We start from the raw sequence: 22,553 nt of genomic DNA, 5'->3' as shown, positions 1-22,553 counted from the left end.
GTGAGATCAACAGTTCAGGCAACAGGAGCTAAGACGTTCGCAGTGGAAAATACAGTGGAGATTTTGTAGTTTTTAGCTTTTCATCTGCTTTTTTTTGCAGTGTTGGATGGTTCATTCAGAAGGATATTGATTTAGATCATACTTCCAGCTGGTTTTTACACAGGGATAAGTGCATTTTCTGACCCAGTTGTGATGAGATTACTTTGTTTGGGATTATTACTCTTTGCTCCTGCTAAATTGCCTTAATAAACTTTTCACTTTTTATTCTTTCTAATGCAAACAGCTCGTACATGTTACTCTAACCTTTTAAAGTAAGCCTTGGGGCCCAGGCTCCAGGGCCCGTATCCCTAAAGAATCTTTGTGCAAAAAGTGGCTCCTAGCGGCCAAATTCTAAGAAAATTCTCAGAGTCATGACGTTTTCTTAGAATTTCCCCTAAAAGTGACATGACAATCCCAGTTAATATAAAAGCTATTCCTCAAGATTCCTAACGCTTAAAAGGGCTCCCAAGGCGAGATCTGCTAAGAGCAGGGAAGAGGACTTTTAGTGGCTTAGGAGTTCCCCTAAGCAGCTGCACAAAATGGCCAACAGAAGAGGCAGGAGAGATGTCCTGCAAACACTGGATGACAGGGAATTATTGAGACGCTACAGATTGGATCGTGCAGGAATCATGTTTGTGGTGGATCTCCTTAGAGATGCAATTACTTCACCAACTCGACGCCACAACACTATTACACCGGAGACGAAAGTAATCACAACCCTGAGGTATTTGGCATCCGGGAAAATGCAACAATGCAGCAGTGATGACTTGGGTCTGCAATCACAGACATTGCTAAAAGCTGAGCCGTGTTACCCTCGTTAAGACCACACTGGACTTGTAACGTTGTGATTTCTACTTCATTAAGGACAGCCCCTTGAGATAGGCCATCTTGTTTTCAACAGGGTCCATATGGGAGTGAAAGTACAAAATATGTCAGCTAGGATATTAATATGAGCAAATAAGACACAAATCATTATTTGAACAGGGTGTAATGAGTTTAAGTTTTCACATATTTTAGATTCTAATGTTAGGCTATAACCCCTACAGCTTACTATTCATTTTCCAGATATTTTCTTGAATGTGAAATATTATTTACAATTACAGTCAGCATAAGATTAGAGTGTATAATTATGTTTATTGATTTGAGGGTACATCCTTTGCTCATTATCACCAAAAGCTCATTTCCATCAAACTTGTAGGTTCAACCAATCACGGCTTTTTAAATGATGACTCATACCTAGCAACGGGGTCAACCACACCTCCTCACTAAGATAGGATTTTCCATCCATTCCTTGCTCAGAGTTCACTGAAAATGTTCTGGAATCACTTCTAAGCTAAAACTCCTGGCAAGGAATTTTTAGGTTAAGTTAGGAGCTCTCTGAGAGGATTCTCAGAATCTTTAGGGATACGGGCCCAGGCCTCTAAAAACATCCCAGATAACAAGTGCTGCAGGTGTAACAGGTGTGACTGATACAATTTCACCTGCAAGGCTTCTCAGGTTTTTTCGTATCAGGGCAGGCAAGGCCCTGAACACCAAAGCAGCCAGTCTGGGCGAGTCCACTTACCCGCATTGGCTCCGTTGGCACAGGGTGAAACTCACAGATCAGAGATTAGGAGTGAAACAGGCTTCATGTACACAGAAGAAAGCTAATGCTAGGAAACGAACACGTTTGTAAGTTCTTTGTGAAGCCATGGTGATAGATTAATATTTTCATTAAAAAACAAACAAAGAGACACTAAGTGACTTTTCTATTTTCTAGGGCCGTGCTAGTGAAGATCCTCACATGGGCGTCACTGTCTGCTGTGAAAATGGAGATTCATAAAGACCGCACATCGAAACAATCAACAGACAGTTTAATCACACACATACACACACAACAAGCTTGCACATTTGCGTCTTTCCTGCCATAATCTGCCTTATTCACAAGTGCAGTATATATTTCAACAAGATCACTCAGAGAGCACGTACTAAATCTGTTTCATGATGTTTTTATTACATTATAATGATGTAGACCTATTATGGAATCGTTGTGATGTTGTAAGCCATTGTACTGAAAAAAAAAAATAGGAGGTGTGTTGTACAGTTCTCTCCTCATATATATCATATACTGCTCATACGGTCTCATTTGTTTCTTTAGGGTCAACTTTGACCGTAAATGAAGATCAAGGTCAAATGCTTAGCCAGCTTAGGTACTCATGTCCCCAAAGGCCTCGTATGTTGTTGTGAAGTTTGAAAACAATCTTTAAAAATTGTGAGTGACATAAAGTTTTACTGATTTGGACATTTGATGTCACCTTTTTGTTCTTGCTTTCAATCAGCTCGAGCTGTTGGTGTCTATCATCAGATGCTAGACTGCTAACAAACAGACAAACAAATGGAACCGATCACCTACTCAGTGCATTCAGGGGGACAATAATATTCTTTTCATACTTTAAGTGCAATACAAGAATTACTGTTATATACTTACTTAAATATTGTCCCCTTACTTTATCTCAGTGTGCAGCTTGCTTTATATTTGTATATACTCTCTTTAACACATGTTTATAATAACTCAATTACATTCAGTTCCTTCGTACGATCTCTCTTTATTGACCTGACATCAGAGAGCTCCTGCTATGTATTAAAATACAAGTTGCATCCAGCAGCAGCAACACGACTAGCTGACTGCTGGAGAAACTATACAGATGGGCCTTTGGGATCCCAGTGTCTTTCCAAGCAGCTGTTTTTCCAAATTAGCGGATCCTCAAAACTGATTTTTTAAAAGCTTATTAAACAGTTTAGGAAAACATTAACAAACATTGTCCTTGTTCATTAACATGCTCCACCTGGATACTTTTTGACAGGAAGTTTGGGGTTGTCCCATATATATGTGAGCGTGCTGTCCACTCAGCTCCAAAGGGAGATGTCAGTTACTACACAGCAATCATACAAGTATCATTTTGCATTCTTTCTCTGCGAAGTACAGAATGTGAAAGGAAGTCACTGAGAAATGCAGTCACCCATAAACTGATCGTAGCAGTCTGAGATGCTTTTCCTCAGCGCATCGATGTCTTTCCTCAGCTGGCCAACTTCCAGTAGCTTTAACCTTAACTTGTCTTCCACTGCCACCACTTTGCAGTCACTGTCCTCTGCTGAAAAGGTCAGCGCTGAACAGAGAAAACAAAGGAGAAAATGTTATGAAAAAGTCAAGGACAATATTTAGTGAGCCAGATTATGACTGCATGAAGAAATGTGAAGCAGTGCCTTGAAAAGAAAATGATTAGGGCAGAAGGCACCATACACATGTCTCTCATGCAGTGCAACTGTGCTCTATCGCATTGAGACTGTCGCTACACTCGGGGTATGACTCCATGATTAGGGCATCAGGGCACATGGAAACTTCTTTAAGACACTTATGCTTGACTGGTCACGCCCACAGCTGTGCAGAGTGTTGGGAGTCTGCATCAGTATTACGACTGAGTTGGTTTACAGTATTTAGTCCACCTGCCTGTTTAATGGGAAGCATATGTTGACTTTCTGGCTGTGACCCCTTGCCTGCGTATTGCTCATGGTTTACGTGCTGGGTGGGACCTTGCTGTGTCAAGGCCCTTTTAAATAGGACTCCGCCCAGGCTGTGCTGACCGCTAGCTAGAGTGAATGGCCCAAAATTTGTGATGCACTGGCTGCCTGGCGAGTGAGTTTAGAACAATGTGTTGCTCACGATGTCACGGGTTAAACACTCAGTGCTTTGTAAAACAAAAAAAGAAAACTCAGCTGTAAGTTGGGTGTGATGCTTGCTCGCGGTTCATGAGGTCACATGCTTGATGCAACCTTCCTATGGCGCCTAATGGAAGAGGATGGCGAGTGAGTTCTCTCCAGCCAATGCAGACAGCCTTGCGTGTTGCTCACAGAGCCATGAGTTACACGATTGGTGCTTTCTTCATGTGAGTTGGCTGTGACTCCTACTAACATATTACCAGTGCGAGTTATTGTGCTTGGTAGGTCCCTGCTGCATGCAGACATATAGGAATCATATCATTGTTGGGTTTTCCTCTGTATGTATTATTGTAAGGTCTACCTTACAATATAAAGCACCTTGAGGCGACTGTTGTTGTGATTTGGTGCTTTATAAATAAAACTGAATTGAAATGAATTCAACTGTAAGCTACCTGTGGTCCTTACTGGTGTATTGCTCTGAAGTTTGCCACAGTGAGGTCCCATCCAGTGGCTTCAACAGACAGCTGATGGTCCAGCAAGTGAGAACTTATCTTATTTTATATGTTTAAGCATGTTTATTGTTACATTTCTTCTCTATCGGGGGAAAGGAAAGTTAGAAATGACTATCCACTTTTATGCATAATCATTTCTAACTTTCCTATTAGTCATGTTAATAAATACATTTGTTAGCTGGAATATCTGTGGATTTGGAAATCAGGCACAAAATATTAAACATAGGGACATCATATGTGGATTTACGTCTACTGCAAGAAAACCACTTGTGCAAACAGAAGGTGAAGACGTTTGATTTCATGATGAGTCAAACACAGCTCTGAGTGGTTTCCACAGATTTATAATCTTTTTGTGGGGTAGGTCAGATGTGAGGAAGACAATCTTTCATAAATAACCTAAAAAGTTCAGAAGGATGATGTTGTAGTCTGGGGCTAGCATCTGTTTATATACGTAAATCTTAAAATCTGTGTGTGGGGAACACTAAGAAAAAAAAAGTTGGGTCACAGCTAGTTTTGTTCATCCAAGTTATAAATAATGATTTTGTGTTTGATAGAAAAAAAAAGATATTTCAATGCCCTGAGATATGTTGTTGAAGTTCAAAGGTTTCTGATAACACAGGTCTCCAGAAAAAAGAAAAACAGAAAGAAAATCAGCTGCGTAGTACGGAAGAGGATTAAGGCCACTTTTTTTTCTTCGTTTCCAGAATTCTGAGAATCATGAGAAAAAAAAATTCTGAGAAAAAAGTCAGAATTCTGACTTTTTTAAAAGAATTCTGGAAAAGAAGAAAAAAAAAAGACATACTCACTATCTTCTTAATCCTCTTCCATACTTCCGTAGCATGGGATACTTTTGGTAAATTTTATGTTTTTAGGGTGTTGAATCAAAAAATTATCTCCATCTCCTCATGTTTTGCAAAAAACATTGATGCTTCTCTGAACACGCTTTCGCTCTTAGAATATATATTAAATTCATGTAAGAAATCATTAGTGGATATGTTTTTTTTTTAACTCAAATATAGGATACCAGATTTCAGTTTAAAAAGGGAAATTGTATGCTTAATTAAACTTAAAAACATGAGTTTTGCAAGAAAACCTGACGTGATGGAATTTTAAAAACATTTTTCTTGGTTTCAGTGAGTAAAAATCTACAAGAAACAGTCAAAAAACCCTATGCAGATTTTTGGTTGCAAACCTGTGTAATTAATCAGATAATTATAAAATAGTTTTTGCAGCTGTTTATTACCATTTATTTATTTTAAGTTAGTAAACATTAAAGTGATACGCTTTAACAACCTCACTTTACCTCAGCTGTCAATACGTTAAGTAAGAACCATCCACATGTATTTTACTCTGGAAGAGGCTGTAAAATTTTGAGTCTGATTCAGATCCATGAGTCAGTGAAACTCACTTCTGTCAGATGACACCAACAGTATCACCTCAGTATCGCTAAGCACTGTTTTTGTAGTTGTTAGCTCTTCCTTTCCGGCATTACCAAAGCTTTCTTTGAATTTGAGCTTACATTATTGAACTCTGACAGTTATCAAATAAACTCTTGTGATTTTTAGGACATTAGTGGGTATAATGTTAGCTTATAATCAGCAGCTATTGTCGTTGTTGTTGGCTCCAGACAGCTGACAACTGAAATCTTGGAATGGGATTTAAAATTAAATCAACAGCTCCGAAAATGAGTTTGAGAGCCCTATTCCTGGAATTTTACATGCGCACAAAGAAAACTGCTAACTGATTACTAGGTGACTAAAATAAAAATAAAAAATATATTTTTTTTTACAAATGCTACAAATCTTATTTGTATCAAAAAAATCATAAATGTCTGTATTTGTGTTCGCCCTCTAACTACAGTAGGTTACAAGTGATACATAAAGAATAAGTATAAATAAGTATAAAATGTATGCCTACATACATGTCATTCCTAGAAGCAAAGACAGGTTGGGCTCTTTCCCCTGCGCTCTCTGAGCCAAGATGCTGCAGAGACCCTGGAGGTCCAGTAGACAAAGGGACATCTCTTTCAGCAGCTGGTCCACTTCTGGAATTTCCACATGGGCTAAAGAAGACACCAGCAACCCTTCATCCATCACCTGCTGCTTGTCAGTGAAAAAAGAAAAGAAAAAAGAAAATATTTTTTAAATATCTTGGAACAACATGTTCCCATGTATCAGAAAACCCACCTCTCAGGGATCACTGCAACTTTCAATCTAGCATGAGTGCTATTTTTTTTTCCTATTTAACATGCACTGACAGCTAGGGATGGGAATTAATGCCAATTTAGCGATTCTGATTTCAATAGCGATTCTCATTGGGTTCTCACTGGCTCACTTTGAAAGTAACCACAATCTTTAAGCAGCATATCAAAGAAATTACATTCATGCAAACTAACTGCATGCTGTGGGATCACAGATTTGTGTATGTTGGAGGCATTTCCCCTGTTTATTGGTCATTACTCAGAAAAGTAATGTGTTACACATATTACACAAAACACTTTTCTTGGAAGTCATGCATTACTTTTAAGAAGTACTGCACTTAATTATTTTTATTACACCCATAAGAATGTAATTTGTTATACTACTCTTCACATTACTTTTGCATTTCAAACATATTATGCAGACACACATTTTTTCTCTCAGTATTTAGGTATGAACACAAAAGCACAAATGTAATCCAAATAAAATCCAGCACACAGAGACTACAAAGTGAAAGCCACAGTCATGTAGAATATACACGTCTGTTCATGCTTAGATGTACATCATTTAAATGTGAACAGACAAAGACGGAGCCTGCAGCACTGCTCATCGGTGCCTTTTTTACCTATTGAAATTCAGGGTCTCGCTGCTGGTTCAACATGATGGATTATCAGAACAGTTCACTCCACTATAGCTCTCCCCACTTTCCAACTGTTTCCAGACTCTCTCTCAAACCCACACAAAGACTGTTCACCATAGGGGATTCTCCAAGCAAACCTGAGCACAGTGAAAATACAGACTGGCATCTCTCTCACAGGCAAGCTGAAATATTAACTCAAGGGTTGGAGGTGAGTTGCACTAACTTATTCAAGACAATGATCCAGTGAGGATTAAATAACGGCCACTCCCACTGCTCTTGCAACAGTTGTATAAAGATCGAATGGCCAGACACCCCATACTTCCGAAAGACCTCCCACAGAATACTCCAAGGGACATGGTCGAATGTCTTCTCTAAGTCCACAAAAGGCATGTAGACTGGTTGGGCAAACTCCCATTAACCCTCAAGTATCCTTGAAAGGGTAAAGAACTGGTCTAGTGTTCTGCAACCAGGACGAAAACCGTATTGTTCCTCCTGTATTCGACTAACGGATAGACTCTCTTTTTCAGCACCCTGGCATAGACTTTGCTGGGGAGGCTGAAGAGTGTTGGAACAGACCCTCTGGTCCCCCTTCATGATGATGGGAACCACCAGCTGGTCTGCCAATCCAGAGGTACCGCCCCTGACAGCCCTACAACACCCGAGGGGCCCTGCCACCAAGGAATGGTAAATGGACTAGTTCTTATATAGCGCTTTTCTACTCTGAGCACTCAAAGTGTTTTACACAACTTGCCTCATTCGCCCATTCACACCCATTCGTACAAGCTATTTTTTCTATGCTCCAAGAGCTTTCCATATAACATTCACTCGTACTCATACTCCGATGGATGCACTGGAGAGCAACTTGGGGTTAAGTATCGTGCCTAAGGATATTTGACATGCAGATGAGAGTAGAAGGGGATTTAACTACAAACCTTCCGATTAGAAAGTGACCTGCTCAACCACCTGAGCTACAGCAACAAGGAGTTGTTTAACTTCAGTGACCTTACACCAGTGATGGATGAGTCATCCCCCTCGTCCCCAGACTCTGCTTCCTCTACAGAAGATGTCCTAGTGGGATTAAGGAGGTCTTTGAAGAAGAAAGTCTTCCTCCATGTCCTCTCCGAACTCCTCCCACAACTGAATTTTTGCTTCAATTAATGCCCGAGCCACGTTCCACTTGACCTGTCTGTACCTATAGGCTGCCTCTGAAGTCCCACAGGCTAACCAAGCCCAATAGGACTTCTTCACCCTGATGGTTTCCTTCACCTCCGGTCTCCACCATCTGGTTCGGGGGTTACCACCATGACAGGCACCAACCACCTTGCGGCCGCAGCTCAGTGCAGCAGCGTCAGCAATGAGGTCCATTCGAACTCAATGTCCGCAGTCTCCTGTTGACAACCCCACAGGTGGGGGCCTCTGCCAGGCGTTCCCAGCTTACCCTCAATATCCATTTAGGTGCCCCAGGTCTGTCGAACATCCTCTCCCGCCACCTGATACAACTTACTACAAGGTGTTGATCAGTTGACAGCTCAGCACCTTGCTTCACCCGAGTGTCCAGAACATACTTCTGCAGATCTGATGATACAATTACAAAACTGATCTTATGAACTGCGGCCTAGGGTGTCCTGGTGCCATGAGCACTTATGGACACCCTTATGTTTGAACAAGGTTTTTGTGGTTTGTGGTTGTGGTTTGCACAGAAGTCCAATAACAAAACACTGCTCGATTTCAGATCTGGCAGGCCGCTTTTTCCAGCCACGGCCGTCCAGGTCTCACTGTCACTGCCCACATGAGTGTTGAAGTCTCCCAGTAATGAGAGAGTCCCCAGGAGCAGCACCCTCAAGCACCCCACCTAGGGACTCAAAGGCAGCCAGGTACTCTGAACTTTTAGGCCATGTTATGGAGTAATGCAAAAGTAATAAAACAAATTCAATTCAATTCAAAATCCTGCTCCTCACATACAAGGTTTTAAATAATCAGGCCCCATCTTATCTTAATAACCTTGTAGTACCATATCACCCTATTAGAGCACTTCGATCTCGCACTGCAGGCCTACTTGTTGTTCCTAGAGTATTTAAAAGTAGAATGGGAAGGAGAGCCTTCAGTTTTCAGGCCCCTCTTCTGTGGAACCAGCTTCCAGTTTGGATTCGGGAGACAGACACTATCTCTACTTTTAAGATTAGGCTTAAAACTTTCCTTTTTACTAAAGCATATAGTTAGGGCTGGACCAGGTGACCCTGATTCCTCCCTTAGTTATGTTTTTCCTTCCCACTGTCGCCAAAGTGCTTGCTCATAGGGGGTCATATGATTGTTGGGTTTTTCTCTGTATCTATGAAGCGCCTTGAGCGCCTTCATAGATACATTGTTGTGATTTGGCGCTATATAAATAAAATTGAATTGAATTGAATAGTGTTTTTACAGGGAGTAATTAAGTAACACACTGCCACACTTTTTAAAACAGTAATGAGAAATATATAATAATGGATTATTACTTTGAGTAACAGCACCACCACTGTTCATATATCATTGATAGTTGGAAAGAACTTAATCTCAAAAATAAAGCTGTTGGTAGAGAATCAAGTTTAATAAGTAAATGATCTGAAGACTAAAATTAAAGTAATTTCAGTAAATGATATGCTTAATTTTCCTCTCATGTGATGATCTGAGTTGTGGCTAAAGGTTTGGGGCAGAGGAGATTCAGCACCTATCAATGACTAACCAAAAATCAATTAGACAGGCAGAAGAATTAAGCTAATACTTCCACCACAGATACCTGAAGGAAGGCTGTACTGGGTGTATTCAGGCTTTTTCCCTTTTCTGGAAGGTAAGAATATTGCTGACGAGAAAGGCCTCTTTTCTTCTGCAGTGTTGTGCTGGTAGACTAGCAAAACAAAGAATGTGACAGATGAGCTTATGTTTTCTACAGAAAAATAATATACAGTCATTGATCGTCTTCTTCTTTCAATGTGTTTAGTCTTTGTCACAGTGGATGAGCTCCATCTCACTAGATCCAAGAGCCTATGAGGTCTTCTCCTGTCTGATGCCTTCATTCACAACTGCCCAGTATATCCACTATCCATCCACTGTACATGTCCAAATGATTTCAACTTTGCCTCTCTAACCATTTATCACATCCCTCGATTATTAAGTGAATTTCAGGCTGAGAGGTACCATAGCTGATTTTGGCAATAAATCAAACAGTAAAGACTTGGATCTCAAATTTTATGACTGATGCCTGAGCAGGAAAACTTTCTGTTATGTAATCTCACTTATACTGAAGCTTGGAACTGTTCTCAAATAATAACAGCAGGAAGTTAGCCTGGTATTATTATTATTATTTTCTTTAATGAAAAAAAATTTTTTTTTTCTCAATACAGTTTTCTAAGTTTGCAGATAATGCTTTGGTAGGGTGAGGTCAAGGTCAGTGTCTGTTTTGCAGGATGACCACAACACTGCATCAGCCTTTCACGGCTGAGGATTTAAAAAAAACAAAACACAAATTGTCTTCATTACAAGTTTCTTCAGGCGACATTTTTCAAACAAAGTAGCTCTTTTGCTGAGTGATTTTAATTCATTCTCATGTGTTGCTGATCATCTGTGGTCCTCCTGATTATCAGATGTAAAGAAATACAGCATATACAAGAATTGTACAGTGAGGGTGTAGATTTATAACAACCTACCATGAGTTGTGAGGTCAGTCTCTCAATCTGTTCTCGTTGATGCTTAAACAGCTGGAGGTGATCAGACACAACACGTGAATGGCTTCTTCATGTGTTTTGTGTATGTGCATAAATGTGTTTAGAATGCTACCTTGCTGCTGTGATCTTGCTGCTTAATAAGCTGATGGTTTTCCACTTCAAGCCGCTTCAAGTCTTGCATAGGTAGCCTCACTCCATCATCCAAACACTGCTGCACCTTTTGCTGTAGACTTTACCAGAATAAGACATGAACAAAACAGAGACATGAATGAAATGAAAAGAATATCATAAATAGATCATTTAGTATCACTTGTGTCATCTTTACAGTAAATGAAGATGTGTGTTTACAGTTAATGCACGTGAACTGTGTAGTTAACGACAGGAAATACTTCAGATCTGCCAGTGCGCATGTACCATATGTGATCATAATCTTCTGGAACTGTACCCATAAAAATTACAAATACAGGTGGCTCCAAGTGGTACCGCCCTGACCTTCTAGCAGATTCACCTATGGTATAAATGTGAAAGCCCCAGGCAGTTTTCTGAAAATTTGCCATCTGACCTTTACTTTCAGTTCAAGCTCACTGGGATTTAAACTCTTCTGAAATTTTTACTAGATGCATCACTAGAGGCTGAATGTGAAATTCCTATGTGAGTTCCTTCTTGAGATATGGCATTCCCAAGATTGACTTCTGACCTTGATAGGGTGACAGCGATACACTAACAGCGCTTTACGACTAAGGGGTAAAAATGTGTACCCAATTTCAATTTGGCTCCGTCTTCTACAACATTGTCTTTTGAGCAAATGAAGACTGATTGCACCACGCTTGCTTACATACTTCTAGAATGCTCCTTAGACTATTCACTGTGACTGCTTGGATATATGCTGCAACCTTATTACAAATATTAGTGTAAAACAACAAATATCAACTTCTGTGTCAAAGTGCAGATGAGGACAGACCATTAACCCCCCCATGAAAACATATTTTTTAAACTATTAAAAAGAACAGGGAATCCAACTTTGGATTCTTTTCTTTTGATCCAAAGTTTTATTTTCAATGCCCCAAAATTCAACAAATCTTTTCTTCAAGTCTAAACCAAAGTGTAAGCTCAAACCCTTGTCTTATTTTATCAAAACTGATCTAATAATGCTCTCTAAAGAAAACTTGTACGTTTAGTAATGCTATTTTGGACATGCCTTGCTCTGTTGAAGAAGCGCTTTAAAGAGGCAAGGAAAATTGAATTTAATAATTGTTTAACTCATTTCAACTGTTGATGACCTAGGCTAAGATATGAATCTTTCCTAAATTAAAGACGAATTTTTTTTGCACTATGGTGATGAATCAGGAGATATCTATCATCCTTTAGACATTCACAAGTACAGCTAATAATAAGACGACATCCAGGGAGCTGTCTAAAAATATCAGCAGTGAGAAAATGACCTTGAAGAACCTATTTTAAATCAGGCACTGTATGTTTTCTGATTTTAGTACAGTCCTCACAAATCTGTGAGAAACGACGTACCTTATTTGCACACAAACGTATCATATACACATAAATATACCTATGTACAGATGCAATCAATTCTTTCTCTCTCTTTGCCTGCATCTTCATCTCGATGTCTTTGTCCTTCATCAAAGTACATCCTTCCTCTAGGCTCTTTTTTAGGTGAGACACTATTTTCTCCAGTTTCTTGCATTTCTGCTGTGCCTCCTCCTGCTGAAAATAGAAATATGCACAGTGAGATAGTAGAGCAGTACGAACAAAACCTAATCCTCTCTCTGACTGACTAAATGGGGTCTCACAATTTTAAATCCTGGACCTCAATCTGTTTATACTCTATATAAATAACATACAAATGTCTAAATTATTAAAATATAATTTATTTCTTGATGACATCACCTAATATTGTTTTGGGAAAAGTCTGGAATGGCTTCTAAATATAGTGGAATTGGAATTCCAAGAAATTGTTTAATTTAAATGAGAGCAAACAAAGTATCTAATATCAACAGGCAAATAAAAAATAAAGTCAATGATGAACAAGGTTGAAATGGAAAGACTGTATGAAAATACATTTTTGGTAATTGACCTTCACTTATATTCAAAATCATCCAAGAGTTTTAGTAGATACACCTAGGTTTTAATTTGAAAATCCTAGGTGACATTTTTCTCCAGTTATCGTGTTCAAAAGGTCCACTGCTGGTGGACCATCTTTAGGAGTAGTCTGGGTTACACAAGCAATGTGTACACAATTTTACACATTGCTTGTTCCTTTAAAAGTGATGCAGCACATTAATTGTTTACTGCCCAGAGAAGGTAATGTTGAATAAAAACAGAGCTTAAATGTAGGCTTAGCCTACCTCAACAAATTTTATCTTGTTTTAGGAACATATTTAGACTGTACCCAGTCTAGGGGTCGAGAGCAGAAGAAAAGAGGAGTATATGGTGAAAACAAACAGGATAAAACAAACTCAGGGATTATATTGTAAAACTGTCCTGCAGAAACCCATTTGCACTACGCTCGGAGGACAGAGGAGTCCCTGTCCCATATGAAACGCCACTTGCTTAGAGTTTCCAAGTCTCTAGGATGAAAAATGTCTCTGACTGATCAACCTGACTCACCTCAGGGTGTATGTATGCTCATATATGTGTTTACCCTGTTGGCCTGGACCTGTACTTCATCTAATGTTGGCAGGTCAGAAAGGTATTTCTCCAGTGTCTCTATGCGTTGCTGGTTTTCTTGGTTTTGGTTGTTCTCTCGCTGAAACTTCTTTTTTAGACTACAGATGTAGCGATCCCTCGTTTTTATCTGTGGATGAAGAAAATACATATTCAAACATATGTTTACGTTACTATACTTTCAAGAGTAAAGTACACTTTAAAGAGTAAAAAATGTTATATATATTAATTATTACTGTACCCTTTCCTCCAGTTTTCTGATATCCTCTGAATATTTCTGAGTAATTTGCTTGAAGACTTTGCTGAAATGGATTGTGTCAAGTTCAGCCACAGCTAATTTCTTAACAAGTTCTTCATCACAGGACAACTGATCAGGTGGCTGCTTGCGTGAAGTTCTCATTGTTGAGTCCTTAAAGATGACCAGAACTTGTGCTATAACTTTAATTATAAAAATGTTTTATGTGGTTATTAAATTTGGATATGAATGTTCATTTATTACCTGGATGTTTCGGGTGTGAGAGTCATCAAACAACCTTCTCTGGCTCTTTAAGACCTGATGTATTTTCTGTTCATTATCTCTGATCCGCGCATGTAGTAGCAAGATCTGTAGCTTTTGTCTGAAAGACAGAATTCGTTCCTACTTACAAAGATTCCCACCTGTATTGTTTTTTCCATATGCAATAAATAAATGACTAAAATAAAGTTTATTCGAGAACTGACAGGGTGAACAATTTGGATCTGCAAAAGATACCCAAACATGCCAGATGAAGAGTGAAAGTAGTGACAAAGAGAAGCACCAATGTTTGGAACACTTCAGTGTACCATAGTATTGTTGTGTGTTTTTAGGATTTTTCGCAAGCCTTTTTATACTTCAAAGTAACAAGACTTTTCCAATAAAAAATAAAAAACAACATCAAAGTTGTACATGTAAAAGGTTAGAATTTTGCTTTTGTAACCTTCAGGATGTCTGTGAAGGTTCTCAGTCATCCAGGTCATCGTTGTCAAAGGAGCTTGCAAAGAAAAGCGTCTGGACTTCTTTAAGTTGCTTGAAGACGTTTCACCTCTCATCCAAGAAGCTTCTTCAGTTCTAAGGTCAAATGGTGGGGAGTCCTTGACCTTAGAACTGAAGAAGCTTCTCGGATGAGAGGTGAAACGTCTTCAAGCAACTTAAAGAAGTCCAGACGCTTTTCTTTGCAAGCTCCTTTGACAACCTTCAGGATGCACTGGTGTGGTTTGTAGTCAAATCTCAAACAGCAGGCACAGGAATCACAATATCCACATCTAAGGCCATGATTCTCTGCCACAAAGCGGTAGTTGTAGCTGGTGTTTTTATTTGTTGTTCTTCTCTTATCAAATACACAACTCCTTATTTGCTACCACCATCTTCACTTTTTACTTAAAACTCTGTAAACTAACACAAGTTTTATATTTCCAATGCTAATGGAGTGAAAGCAGGAAAACAAAACAAGTCAAATCAACAAGTGTAAGCCTGGGTGAATAACAATATACACAGTTGCAACTGATCGCAGCTTGTTCCACAATAACTTTCACATATTTAGTTTGAGATAAGTATAGGTATTGGTGGACTGTTCTTATATTTTTCAAAGAGTACACTGAGTACAGGCTGTGGGTCTTTTCTTGGCAGCTTTAAGGACTCAGGTATGGACAGCTTGCTGCACTTAACCTAGCTGCAACTCTGATTTTTGGCTAACTTCCCTTTTCAGTGCCTTGAGTTTGGCCTCTAGTGTCCTTCTACATGGAGGCTAGTGCTCCTTGAGGCTGTTCACCTTACAGCCAAGCATCACTGCTGCCATCGTGTAGATCAGATGATTAGATTCAGTGATGGTTGCACTAGGGATTATCAGTAATGCTGCATTCACATCTTCGAGTACACCTTCAGAGGGTACAATCGCTTCTTCCGAATGTTGGAACACTGAGCGAAATGACGAAACTGACAACGAAACACTGAGTTGTTTCGTTGTCAGTCTGGATGTTGGGTATCAACGATCCCATAGATTCCACATCCTCTTCATGTAACCTCCTCCGCCGGGGTTATTTGCATAGTATAATTCCAACAGCTCCCTGTTTTCATCCCTTGTTGACTTATGCCTCTGTCAGTGCGCCACAGGGTGGCTGTGGCTACAATGTAGCTTGCCATCACCAGTGTGTGAATGTGTGTGTGAATGGGTGGATGACTGGATGTGTGAAGCGTTTTGGGGTCCTTAGGGACTAGTAAAGCGCTATATAAATATAGGCCATTTACAATTTATGCCTTCTTGTTCTAGTAGCCCACTTCTCATCAGTGTGTCCTGGTTCCTCAACACCTCATGCCAACCTTGGTTATCTAGACAACGTTCGAGCTGGTATGGCTTCAATTATCTCTTTCTTGCTCATATCCCTATCCAAGGTAGGCATGAGGGGATCTGGTCTGGGGATCCTTACTGGAGACAGACGCTCTGGTCGGGAGTCAGACCCCCAACCTGAAAGTGGGTAGTGTTACCCCTACTCTAAATGTATATATGCATGCATCTGCATGCAAACACACACACACACCCATATAGGGCAACTAAAATATCTGTCTGTTTGGCTTTCAGTACCTATTTATCTGTTGCTCTCTTTGTCTCAGTAGATCCTCTTTTACCTTAACCAGATTGTTGACAGGCAGGGAGGTCCCTCTCAGCATCTGGTAACACACAAATATAGAGAAGACAAAATCTAATTTATGCACACAGCGAAATCATGACATAATGTAAAAGCCTTAGTTGACGTCAGTTATAATCATGTAGTAGAGAAAGTTTTCACAGGACTGCCCAGTGAAAAACTAAGTACACCTCATGATTCAGCAGCATGTAGTTCTCTTAGGGTCCTGACAGAGCATTTCAGTCGCGTTAAGGTCCAGACTTGAACTGGGTCATTGCAACATCTTTATTATTTTTTGTGCATTCTTGTGTAGATTTGCTTTTCCCTGTTGGACAGATGGCGTTATATTTACAGTGATGTGAAAAAAATACACTTTTCCTGATTTCCTAACTTCTGTATGTTTGTCACACTTAAATGTTTCAGATCATCAAACAAATTTAAATATTAGACAAAGACAAAACAAATAAGCACAAAATGCAGTTTCTAAATGAAGAAGTTTATTATTAATGGGGGAAAAAATCTAAACCTACATGGCCCTGTGTGAAAGAGTGACACCACCCCTAAACTAACCCTAACTTGTTGGGCCACTATTAGCAGCAACAACTGCAATCAAGCCTTTTTCGATAACTGGCAATGAGTCTTTTACAGCGCTGTGGAGGAATTTTTGCCCACTCATCTTTGCAGGAATTCATTCACAATGAAGGGTTATTGAACATGAATCGCCTATTTAAGCTCATGCCACAGCATCTCAGTCAGACTTTGACTTCATTTTGGGGGTTTTTAAGCCATTCAGAAGTGGGCTTGCTGATGTGTTTTCTATCATTGTCCTGCTACAGAACCCAAATACCCAAATACGCCTGAGGTCACAAACAGATGGCCGGACATTCTGCTTCGGGATGTTTTGGCAGTCCATATTGTCCAAAACAACCCCACCATCACACTACCACCGCCATATTTCACTGTTAGATCCAAGATAGCGCCGATGTTTGTGGCTCGCCATCTACCTGTCTTACCTGTTCTGTTTTTCGTCTTATTGATAATGTTAACTTTGTTCCAGTTTGTTCTGTGTGTGTTTGTTCTAGTTTTTACCCTTTTGCTATGTAAAGCACTTTGGTCAACCTCTGTTGTTTTTAAAAGTGCTTATAAATAAATTGAATGATTGATTGATACTGTTGGTATGATGTTACTTTTCTGAAATACTATGTTACTTTTACGCCCGATGTAATGGGACACAAACCTTCCAAAAAAATAGACAATCAGAAAGGGGACAAACACTTTTTCACACCACTGTAACTCTAGAATACTATAATACAATGATTGCAAGATGTCCAGTGCCTGCAAAAATAATTACTGGTATGAGGTGTTTGTGCTGACTGTGGTTTTTGAGTTTGGTTTTTGTCAAACATGGTGAATTTTATATCCAATCATCTGAATTTAATTTGGTATTATTTTATGCCAGTTCATAACAGTCATTTCAAAACAGCTTGTTGTACTGTACGGTAAAACAAAAACTTTAAAACACTGGAGACTGTGTGATTGCCCCAGCAGTCTCACAATGTGTTACCAAGGTTACAGTTACAGGGAGTTACAGGGAGGACAAATATCTATTGGGTCATTGGTGACCAATCTAGGTTTTAGGTTAGCAGCAGGGTTTGGGTTGACTTAACAAGCAAACCGTTTTCATATAGCCAAAAACCTAATAACAAAATGTATGAGATTCATCTGAAATGTAACACATTGTAATTTGTGAACTATTGCTAATTGCATCTAAAACAACACCCAACCTTATCTCTAAATAGAGAGCTACATGTTATGATGTTAACAGGGAGAAGTTCATTGCCCCCAACCTAAGACCTCTGTCAAAACCAGACTCAGGGAGGGGTAGCCAACAGCAGCTGCTTGGTGAGATTAAAGACAAGACATATTTGAAAGCCATAGAAAGACAGTGATCAAACCACAAGTAACTACCTCTCTGAATAATAGGGTTGCTGTGTCCTAAATCATCCTTTCTCAATCTATGAGCATATTTACCTACACAGGATCAAGTCGTGGTCTTTTTATTTCCATACTTTTTCACTTTCCTCGTTTCTATGTTTATTTTCACTTTTATATGATAGCTGTAAAACCCCACTCACCTGTTTAAGCCCTGGATCACATTGATGTCGCTGTTGCCATAGTGACTGCTCATCTCCACCGCAGCCCTCTGTTCCAGTATCACTGTTATGACCAAGTTCACCTCCACACTTTCCTTTGAGCCTGTGCTCCATGTGCTCAGTCAGCCACATCTGGGTGCGTGCTTCAAGTTGAACTGGGGACGTTCTATTAGTCTGATGACCCAGTGGAGAGTCCATTTGGTTGTATGAGATGGGTTGATAAATACTGTAGTCCATGTATTGTTTCACTGGTGAAGACAGAGGTGAGAAAAGGGACATATCTGCCTCCAAACCAGTGGATAGCCTGCAATTGTTGTACTGGTAACCTGTGCTGGCACCTGGCGAGTGCTGGAGTAAGCTACTGCAGGCTGTGGGAGAAAGTAGCGGTAAATATAAGTCGACATCGGAAACTTGAGGTACCCTTCTATGCCTATGCTGTAGAACTCTATCTAGGGATCCTTGTGCATTTGGGTTGTACCGATATCCTGCTGTGCTAGTATTGCACGTATCAGTTCCTAATGATAAGTTGGAAAGCGAGGAGCACCTCCGGATAGACTGATGGTCCTTTGTGTCTAGACAACTTTGTGGGTCCAGATGAGATGTGGCTGGCACATGCTGCTGAGAAGACCAGTACGAGTAATTTGTGCTGTGGCTTGAAGCTGGCATTTTAAAAGTGGTTTTATGTGAGGATGAAACAAATGGCCTTACATGGACAGTAGGAATGCCATTATCCTGGCCCAAGTGCTGCTGCAAGAGTGGCTGGGAATACAGATGGGTGGTACTGGAACTGGAGTCATCTAGGGAAAGATATAAAAGGTTAAAGAAAAAATATGGGAAGGATCAAATAACAACACCAACCTATATTTATTGAGAACTGTAAAAAAAAAAAATCCCTTCAAGAAAGGGTTTTAGCATAAAAAAAGAAAAAGAAAAAAGGTACTGTATCCATTTACATAAAGACCGCAGTGACAAGATTGTGTATAATGCATGGATGGCTGTAGCTCAGGAGGTAGAACAGATCATCTACTGATCAGAAGGCTAGTGATTCAATCTATGGCTCCCCCAGTCTGCACGCCACTTGGGCAAGATACTAACCCCAAGTTGCTCTCCATTGCATCCATCGGAGTATAAATGTGTGTGAATGTTAGTTAGGAAGCACTGAAAAGCACTGAAGACAGTGAATGTGGTATGTTGTATAGAGCGCTTTGAGTGCTCCGGGGAGAGTAGTAGCTATATAAGAATCATTACCATTTACCATATATGCTCCTTGGGAAATCTATCTTGTAACTTACGACGCAACCCAAAACTCCTTTTAACCCTACGCCATAATCTTCCAGGGTTTTCAGAGACTTAAGCGCGTGTGCTAAAAGAGTAAGACATTTTTCACCTTTGTCAACTTCTTTGAGATGCCAAATGAAGACTGAACTCAGAGCTGACCTGGAAACTTCAGTGCTGAGATGTCCAAAAATATCCAAACACACCACAGCTGTGCACAGAGCACAGCACAGCTCCACTGTCCTTTCTCAGATTCATCCATAATCAAGATATTTGCAATGAACTTGTCATGGGCCAAGACCACCAAATTCCTCTTTCTTTTTTGTAACATGGTGAGATGACAGGACCTATCACACAGCATTAACTTTCCCTTTGTGAGCTGCTGGAAGCTGGGGTGGAAAGAGAATAAGCTTTACTAAAATCGCTGTGATTACATCAGAATATGAATCTGTTGAGTGCACAGTTGAAAGCTCGGCGGGGCTTTGTGTCGGGGTCCTCCAGTAGGCTCTGTGCAGCAGACAGGCTGACAGAGAGAAACACTTCTCTACCAGACTAAATCTGTAAGAACAGCAGTGGAAGTGTCTCCCACTGATTGTACAAATATAGATATATTTTTACTTGTTATTTATCTCACGAGTCGCTGTGATTTGGACGACAGAGATATGCTGCTTCAGTTTGCTCTGCCCTGCCTACTGAGTAACCCGACTCCGGCTTATTTTCATACTAACATTGATCGGGTGTTTAGCTGGGGGGCGGGATCTCTGCCGAGTGCTTCGTGAGCGTGGGCACAAACAGAGCGAACCAGAGGCGAAATAGTCTCATTTGTGCCTTTTCCAGTGGATTCTTCAGCTACTGTAGTAAATCCTGTCCATATTCAGTTTGTGGGTAATCTTAATTTTCTTTCACAACTTCTAAAAGTTTGACTCTTGGCCCAGAGTAGAGCCCCGATGTGATGTATATTATATTTATCTGATACCTTAAGAACTCTTTGTTTTCACAATATGACTAAATTATGTACAGTAATAACGCTTGTTATTCAGGCTACTTCAAAAATTTACCATGAGAATTGTTTAATATAACGGTCATTTAACGATAAACTATAAAGCGTGTTTACATGTATTTTGCAACATACGATCAAATATTTGAAGAATATTACTAAATGGACTATGCTGTGGCATCAGATGTCTGTGCTAAAAAATAAAAGCCACGGATGACTTCTAGCTCGGTAACAACGGAACCAACGTGCCGTATACTCGATATGTTAAAGGATTTAACAAGGACACAGCACTGCAGATGAAACGGAACCAGCTCCTTACTTGGCTATCATGTATTTCCAAAGCTCCTTACCTGTTTTATTAGATTCCATCTTTAAATTAGAAATGATTGGATCCATCTTCAAAATCACTTCTGCATCGCATTTTTTAAAAAAAAGGTCTTTTTATATCAGAGTAGGGAAAATCACGTTAAGCTCACTAAGATGACAAAGGAGAATAAAAGCAAGACGTTCAAGACGCGACAGTCTCCAGCAGCAAAGCTGTCATATATGCATACTTCCAGTAAACGAGGCCGTTCTGGGTTAACCATGAGTGGAAGTGCACCCAGTAATCTCTTCCTCCGACACCCGCATGCACCTCATAGTAATTCTTCGGCTGGGCTGAAACCGTTCCTGGCACAGTAACGAAATTATTCAACAAAAATGTGCAAATAACGTGAGAAGTCTCGTGCTTTCAGTCAGCCTACAAATTGCTAGGGTGACAAACCGCGGTCAAATTTCTTGCGCTTCTACAGTCACCTTTACGGCAGCGCCTGTTCTCTTTAATTCCCGATCGCATGTATGACAAGCCATTAGTGCCAAATATCGCCCCTTTTCTAACCCGTGGTTTTCTGCCACCCGGATGGCGCCTTGAACGCACCATCCGAGTGGCCAATAAACACGATTCTGATTATGAGGTATTTCCCTCTGGACTGGATGGCACACACGAGTAAATTAAGTAGAAAAATGTCATGTTTAAAGCCTCTTTAAAAATTGTTTTTTGGAAACCACAAGAAGAGAAATATGTTGCATTCCCTTATGTCATTTTACATCTTCACTGTCAGTAGACAATTGTGAACATATTTTGATCTGGCTTTTTTTCCTTAACTCAATAGACCTGGCACACATTCTACAAAGACAACTCTCTTCCTCTGCTTCAAGCTCTTTGCTTGTAGCTTGAACCTATTCGCTGGAACGTTGAGGACAATATAATTGCACAGCAAAGCAAGACACGGGTAGGCAAAATTCTTCATGTTTCTCGTGCACGGGAGAGACCGGACAGACGCCGTTCCTTCGCTTGATCCCAGTTGCTTTCTCCGTTCTCCCGTAACACTGCTCTTTTATTGAGGTTAAATGAATATGCATAGGGTCATTAACATATAACATCTCACATAGGTATACATGTAAACAAAGAATACTGTGTGTGTGTGTGTGTGTGTGTGTGTGTGTGTGTGTGTGTGTGTGTGTGTGGGGGGGGGGGGGGTCAAAGTGTGACCCCATAAACGACTTCCTTAACCTGCTGGTCTGGAAAATCCAACAGTTCATCTAAACAAAAAGCAGGGCGAAAACAGGGCGTTGTTGGAATGCTACTATGCAAGTAACCCCGGCGGAAGGGGCTACATGAATAGGATGAGGGACCTATGGATTCTTCGATACCCAACATCCACAATGACGGCGAAACAACTAGTAGCTCAGTGTTCCAACATTCGAAAGAAGGGACTGCTCTCACAGCTAGAGATTGACGAGGTACAACACAAATGCTACGGCAAGGAGGAGTCAGGACGCCAGGTCAGGGGGGAGATATCATCACCCCCACCCGTGTTTGGGTACATAGCCCCAAGTGCGATAGGAGAAGGATCGTTGAGTGCGAGAGGAACTGACCTGAAAAATAGGATCATGGCCAAGCTTGAAACCTGGATCCCGCGTAGCCGGTTACCAAGATTACGTGAAGTTCCCTCAGAAGGTCTGCTAGATGATGTTAATGCAGCAC

At 40.2% G+C, this 22,553-nt stretch overlaps 1 protein-coding gene across 4 annotated transcripts; it reads right to left on the bottom strand.

Annotated features, from left to right (window-relative positions):
• Window positions 1-1,874: 1,874 nt before the first annotated feature.
• Window positions 1,875-21,334, bottom strand: cep85l (centrosomal protein 85L). 4 transcript variants are annotated; one of them, XM_026194115.1, is made up of 12 exons: window positions 20,878-21,334; window positions 18,238-19,052; window positions 16,060-16,145; window positions 13,962-14,079; window positions 13,704-13,871; window positions 13,440-13,592; window positions 12,348-12,499; window positions 10,896-11,013; window positions 10,766-10,816; window positions 9,859-9,966; window positions 6,169-6,346; window positions 1,875-3,185 (listed from the first exon to the last, which is right to left on the bottom strand). In XM_026194115.1, the coding sequence occupies exons 1-12, from the start codon at window positions 20,921-20,923 to the stop codon at window positions 3,019-3,021; spliced, it is 2,160 nt and encodes a 719-aa protein (XP_026049900.1). In that variant the 5' UTR covers window positions 20,924-21,334; the 3' UTR covers window positions 1,875-3,018. The 4 variants fall into 4 exon arrangements, with proteins under 4 accessions (XP_026049900.1, XP_026049899.1, XP_026049902.1 ...); XM_026194114.1 differs by having other exon boundaries at window positions 12,348-12,502; window positions 20,878-21,331; XM_026194117.1 differs by lacking the exon at window positions 20,878-21,334 and having other exon boundaries at window positions 12,348-12,502; window positions 18,238-18,623; window positions 18,964-19,029.
• Between the last annotated feature and the right edge of the window lie 1,219 nt (window positions 21,335-22,553).

Source organism: Astatotilapia calliptera, chromosome 15 (genome assembly GCF_900246225.1).
Source record: "Astatotilapia calliptera chromosome 15, fAstCal1.2, whole genome shotgun sequence".
Classification (NCBI taxonomy): domain Eukaryota; kingdom Metazoa; phylum Chordata; class Actinopteri; order Cichliformes; family Cichlidae; genus Astatotilapia; species Astatotilapia calliptera.
This window is presented reverse-complemented; position numbering and strand designations above follow the sequence as displayed.

Coding starts and splice junctions, on each gene's coding strand:
- cep85l (XM_026194114.1), bottom strand. CDS start 20,923: ATGGATCCAATCATTTCTAATTTAAAGATGGAATCTAATAAAACAG. Junction 19,053..20,877: donor GATGGAATCTAATAAAACAG/GTAAGGAGCTTT, acceptor ATCTTTCCCTAG/ATGACTCCAGTTCCAGTACC. Junction 14,080..16,059: donor AGAGAGCAACAGATAAATAG/GTACTGAAAGCC, acceptor TCTGTCTTTCAG/ACAAAAGCTACAGATCTTGC.